Source organism: Pipra filicauda, unplaced genomic scaffold (assembly GCF_003945595.2).
Source record: "Pipra filicauda isolate LSUMZ 115617 unplaced genomic scaffold, ASM394559v2 scaffold171_size1565689_pilon, whole genome shotgun sequence".
Classification (NCBI taxonomy): domain Eukaryota; kingdom Metazoa; phylum Chordata; class Aves; order Passeriformes; family Pipridae; genus Pipra; species Pipra filicauda.
This window is the reverse complement of record NW_024104229.1, coordinates 149,720-155,813: the sequence shown is the minus strand read 5'-3', so window position 1 is coordinate 155,813 and position 6,094 is coordinate 149,720. Positions and strand designations below refer to the sequence as shown.

Sequence of the window (6,094 nt, the reverse complement as noted above, 5' to 3'; positions counted from 1 at the left end):
GGGTCCCCGCGCCGGCCGAGCCGGGGCCGAGCCGGACAAAGGCGGCGGGAGGCGGGGAAGCGAGAGGGGCCGCGCCACGACGGGGCGGCCCCGCCGTCGCCACCAGGGCGCTGCCGGGCCGTCCCGGGGGCGGCTGCGGGGGGCAGCGGGCCCGGCCCGGTCCCTGCCCGGTCCCCGCGGCGCCGCCCGCCACCCTCCCCGGCCCGCCCCCGCGACGGGGCGGGCGGCGGCTCCGCGGCCGCCGCCGGCATGGAGAGAGCGGGGTGGTGCGACCGGACCGAGGGGCGCCCCGCCCGGGGGGGGCTGCTGCCCCCTGGCCTCCTCCTCCTCCTCGTCCTCCTCCTCCTCCTGGCAGGTCAGCGGGGCCGGGGGGCACGGGCAGCGGGTGCGAGCGTGGCCGGGAGGGCGGCGGGGGCCGGAGGTTTAGGGCAGGCAGGGGGGCTTTTCCTCGTCGGCGATGGAATTGGCAGCCGGAGTTGGAAGAGGCTCCCCGGGGTGTCTCAGCAGAGCACTCCCGGGCATGGTGTGCTGTGCGTGAGTCCCGCTGGGGCTGCAGGGAGGATAAACCTCGAGAAGAGACGACGAAGAGGGGGCCCCATTAATTGCGTATAAATATGTAAAGGGAGTGCGCCAAGAGGATGGAGCGCAGGTTCTGCTCGGTGGTGCCGAGCAATAGGACCAGAGGCAGCGGGCAGAAACTGATGCCGAGGAGGTTCTGCCTGAACATGACGAAGAACTTCTTTACTGTGGAGTGACCAAGCACTGGAACAGATTACCTAGAGAGGCTGTGGCATCTCCCTCACTGGAGATATTCCAGAACCATCTGGATTCAATCCTGTGCCATGTGCTTGAGCAGGGAGGTTGGACCAGATGGGTCCAACTGGGGTCCCTTCCAAACTGACCCATTCTGTGATTCTGTGAACCCGCGCCTTGCATGAAAGACCTGTGAGGTGCCCGGGCAGGGTGAAGGCACCTCAGTATCGCCAGGGCTGGAGTCAGGAGGGCTTGTCCCAAAGAAAGGGTAGCAGTACAAAAGCCTGGAGCGACTGGCATGGGGCATCCCCACGAGGGCAGCTGTGCCAAAGCCTTGTGACAGTCACCCTGCTTGCTGCTCCCTCATAGCAGGGCTCTCCCAGAGAAGGGTGTTGTGCTGGCTGCCCCGATTCACTTGCTGGGGGTGGTTGGCAGAACGATGGATCAGTTGTTCCATTTTTTCATGCATTGTTTTAATACCAGGGTAATCGCACAGCTTTAGGGCAGAGCTGCACAGGCTGACCCACGTTCTGTGTTGCACAGCCCTCTCCAGCCCTCACCATCCCTCACCCTCACTTGGTACTTGTTTTCAAGCATGAGCAGGTTCAGAGAGCTGACCTGCTAAAATCTCATGAGCAAGCTTCAGGCTGTGAGATGGACCAGCAGCATGAGCCATTCCCTGCACAGTCAGTGAGCAAAGGAGCCTCGGTGCGAGGTGGGAACTCACACCAAGAGGTGGGGCAGGAATAGGAGCACAGCAGCAGCTGGGATGAGGGGGGGTTGCCTGGATGCCAGCACACTAAAAGTTGGGCCAGCACAGATGAAAGGTAGTAACAGCAGTGGAAGAGTGGGAACCCTGCAGAATGAGCTGCTGCCTGGGGAACAGGAGACACAGCACACTGGGAATGCAGAAGCATAGTTTGCCATCTTCGTTTCCAGGTCTCTGTCATGGCAGTGTGTGACCAAATAGGTCACTAAGGGTGATGGTGTACAGGACAGGGAGTCTCTTTGGATTGATCCAGGCAACAGCTGAGGTCTTTAGAGCAGGGAAGAAGAACCAGGGATGAGATGTGGGAAGTGTGGGATCCCCAAGGGTGTTCTTACAGTGCAGTGGCAGTGCACAAAGACTGTGTGGGGGGACCTGACTTAGGGCTTTGAAAACACTGAGTCACGACAGCACAAGAGGTCAATGCCTTTAAAATAGTTTCTCAACAGCAATAACAAGATACGTGTTCTTCCATGCTTCTTAATTGCAAAGAGCTCTCTTACTGTTGTTTCACAGTTTGTTTTGTTCCTCAGTCCAGCATAGCGTTGCTGCTGGAAACACTCGTGGCCCCAGCTGGGCAGGACAGTCTTTGGCAGTGGGACAGAGAGGGCATCACTGGCCTCTGTGCTGGGTGCTGCCGCTCCACGCTGACCATGGCCCTGGGGCTGGAGCAGAGCCAGGGGAGCTGCTGCCAGCTGGCAGGGAGTGAGGGAGCCCCAGGCAGTCTAATTTGCATGCCTGGCTGGGGCTGGGCAAGAACGGAAGGGGGGGGACATAGCCTGTTCTCAGACACCTTCCTTCTCCTCCCTTGCCACCCTGCAGGTCAGCAAGACCTTGATGGAATGGAAAAAGTTGATCCATGGTGTCTTAACGTTTCAAAATGCTCTTTTTTTATTTTAAATGATTATGTATAAGAAGGAACTGATGAGGCCAGCTACAAGATACCCACACACAAAGCACCTAACTCGGAAATGCAGGACGAGTGGGAATGGGCTGCCATTAGGATTACAGGGTCAGGTTGCACCTCGAGTGAAGTCCTGTGATTGTATAAAACTGTTAGAATCCATTTTCTTTAAAGCTGTGCTGTACAGCATTTATTGTTGCTGCTGTTTGACCTCATGAGTGTTATTTTTATTCAGCAGAAGATTGTCTGGCTCAGTGTGATAATGACTGCAAAGCTTACTGCTGTGATGGGACTACTCCCTACTGCTGTTCATATTATGCCTACATTGGGAATGTCCTTTCGTAAGTATATTTGCGCTTCAGAGGAAAAACCCAGTGTGTTGTATTCTTGGGCTCGATGTAAATTTGGGTTGTGGGAAACTGTGTTTTGGCAGTAAACACTAGCAGGGTTTGGGTTTTTTGGTTTTAGTTTGGTTTGTTTTTTTTTTTCCTTGCTGGTAACAAACATTGGTATTCCTTTGAAGTCTCATGTTGCATATGTTTTTGAAGCAAACCAGAAAGCTTGCTAAAATTGGGGGTTCTGTCCTTAGTTTGTGTATAATAACATAATTTGTGGAAGTAAGCTTTAGAGATAGTGAGATCCTTGTTTCAAGCTCTTGAGATGAAAAGACCTATGAATAAAAATTTTGTGGGTTTTGTTGAAATACTTTGTCACAATATCTGAGTCAGTAATGATTCAGATTATTTGGATTTGAAATTCATTTTGCTTTGAATACTTTTTTTCCCCTTTTCTTTTTTATTGACTTATTTGTTTTTGTTAAGTGGTTTTTGAGTGTCGGTGGAATTTATTGAACAGATTGTAGGTGAGGGTAATCTGACCCTTTAACACTGTGGTATGAATAGCATGCTTCACAGTGCTTTAAAAAACACAGCAGGTGAAATGAAGTGGTTACGAGTATTTTCTATCTAGAGAAAAATACAGGAGAAAACTGTTGATTAAAAACACAGGCTCCAGTGCAGCTGTTTGTCTTTGCAGCGGTGAGGAAGAAGAGAAGCTTGCCTGCTGAAGGACTGACTCTGGCCTTAATTTAAGTGACAACCCATAAGTATTACATTCATGTGCGAGGGCAAACCTAAGCTAAACATAAAATGTTGTTCTTCAAGATAGGACATCTCACTTTCTGTTTTGTCAATCCCACCAGTAATTTCCTTAACCTTTAGCATGCAGTCTGTGGCTTATTTTTGGTTTATGTTCTTGACTAAAACCAGAAAACTTAAAAAAGGCATGGCATAGAGACTGCCTGGTGCTTGGGGGGGAGTGAGTGGGAAGACGATAGTTGCTTTTTTCTAAAAAGGTTCCTCTGATGCAGGTTTTGTTTCAGTCATGGTACCTGGGGAATATTCCAGTGTTCCCTTCAGCATATTTTATAGCACTTTGAAGGAGTAGGCAGAGTGATGGTTTTTTAATACAGAATTGATCCACAGTTTTTAAAGCAGATCAGATGCTTCCTGGGCTAAAGTAAATAAAATTTGATAGAGCACCAGAATCCTTCATTCATCTGGAAATGAAAAAGCATGTACTTTAAATTGATTACTATTGGAGGATGACAAGTGATTTTTTTCCCTGCTTACCTAGGGAATGCCTGCTTTGATATTTTTTTCTTTGTTTTTATTCCAAAATTGCTGTTCCATTTACAAGCATCAAAGGAGGTGCTCTTCTTGAATACCTTATTCTAGCTCACATGTGGTTAGAAATGATGGACACAAGAGCACAGGATATCACATTATAAGAAGGAGGCTTCCCACAGAGCAAGTGAATTTCATCTCCCACTTCCACATGAACATTGCTGGCATTTTCTAGCCTAATGTCAGAACTGTGCTTTGTTAGGGATCGACCAGGGGGTTCTTTAGAGTGACTGCTGAAATGTTCAAACCGTGCCCTCAGTGCCAGGTTGACACCTGGTCTTTTTGTGTGTTTATTTAACACATGCAAGCAGCTATTGAATTAGGGGTGAGTGCCAGTGGCTCTGACACACTGGAGGGGTTTGTGTGTATCTGGATGGGTTGAATACTGAAGGGGGCTCTTACAAGTGTTGTTTGCCACAGCATGTCTTGAAGGAGGCATTTGATTCTTCTCATTTTTTATGGTTAAGTACTCCAATTTATACACTAAGAGAACAGTCAGGAGTCATTATACTCTTCTGACCTGACATTTCGCACGATTAGGTCACAGATATTCTTTTTTCCTAAAAGCTGATTTGGGTGTGTCTTCTTCAAACACGTGTAATCTCATTTTGGAAACTTCAGGCATTAATGAGTTGACCATCTGTCCTGGTAAACTGTTCTATAGTTCATTTCCTAACATTACTGGGAAATTTTACTGGGAAATGAAGGTTGGAATTCCTACTGTCAGCTCTTAACTTATCTGCAAGTTTGAAATGTGGCCCTAAATAGTCATCATGACAGCTCTCAGCCTTATCACTGAGCCGGGTGAACTCTGTCAGCCTCACATGTAAGATTTGCTTTGTTTTGCTTTGCCCAGCTCAGGGGTCAATTCTTTGGCCTTCCTTTGAGCTCCCTCTCCTATATTCACTTCCTTCTTTAAGTGTGGCTGGCAGGACTGAGCACAGGGTTTTGACAGAAGCCTTGCTAGGACTATTTTTTCCTGTACCTTTCTTTGAGTACCTATTTTGAAGCAGCTGTCTGTGATGATCACTAAAGACATAAATGAACTTAGCACTTTGTTCCAGTTCTAAGTCTGTAAGTCTTCAAAGCATGTCTGCCTCTTTCAGCCTGCAAACTGTTCTTTGCTGGGGCTACTACCTTGGATTTGGCTGCATTGCAAAAGATTTTATTGTGACTTTAGCTATGCTCCATAAGAATAACCTTCTCTTTTCATTATTGGGCACTATATTGTTTTGTGGCGGGTTTTTTTTTATGTTCAAGAAGCTTCGTGTTGCCTCAGCCTCAAATGACAAACTCATGAAATGGCACTAGAATTTGGAAATGGTCATCAGCGACCTCTCTGCTTATGCCTTTCTGTTAACAATTGTGTACTGAAATCTTTAAAAGAATTGAATTTAATCCAACACACTGTGTCCTGATAATTCCACGTAAAGCTGTTTTTTCAGTATCCTTCGTGTCCTTCAGTGTCATAAGTTTTGATCCTACTGTCTGCACCAAACAATGGACATGATCTGCATGGGTGCTTTCAGAAGTGCCTTTTCACTGCCTGAACCACCATGAGGAGTCCTCAGTGCTGTCTTGTCTCTGCTTCTTCACAGGTTACTTATGCTTCTTCATTTGCTTACCTATAATGTCTGTGCTCGCTCTATTCTTTAAAAATCTGCGTGTGTTTCTGATGTTCCTGCTCTTTATCTTCTCTGAGATGTTTTTTTTTTTTGCAAGCATAACTCTTTCTCGCAGTTTTGGAAAAGCCTTTTGATGTGCAGTAGAGTCTTTTTAAACAATTCTCTGTTTTGTTTCATGCCTCTCACTCTTCTCTTTTTAGGCCCATATGCCAGCAATTGTAAAAACAGACTATAAACACCAGGCTATAATCTATACACTGATTTTAAAACAAAGTCAATGTGACTAGATGATGATTATTAATACTTAAGTTGCTTGTAGCCTGCAAGTGATTAACTTACTCTCTTCACTCATTAAAACAAG

General features: G+C 47.4%; 1 protein-coding gene across 1 annotated transcript in view; it reads left to right on the top strand.

The window, feature by feature from the left end:
* The first annotated feature begins 205 nt into the window (after positions 1 to 205).
* The window catches only part of CYYR1 (cysteine and tyrosine rich 1), a 52,762-nt gene continuing 46,873 nt past the window's right edge, over positions 206 to 6,094 (top strand). The window contains exons 1-2 of the mRNA XM_039379657.1: positions 206 to 355; positions 2,662 to 2,764. Of these exons, the coding sequence (XP_039235591.1) occupies positions 250 to 355; positions 2,662 to 2,764 (209 nt within the window). The 5' untranslated portion in view covers positions 206 to 249. The remainder of the gene's footprint in view (positions 356 to 2,661; positions 2,765 to 6,094) is intronic.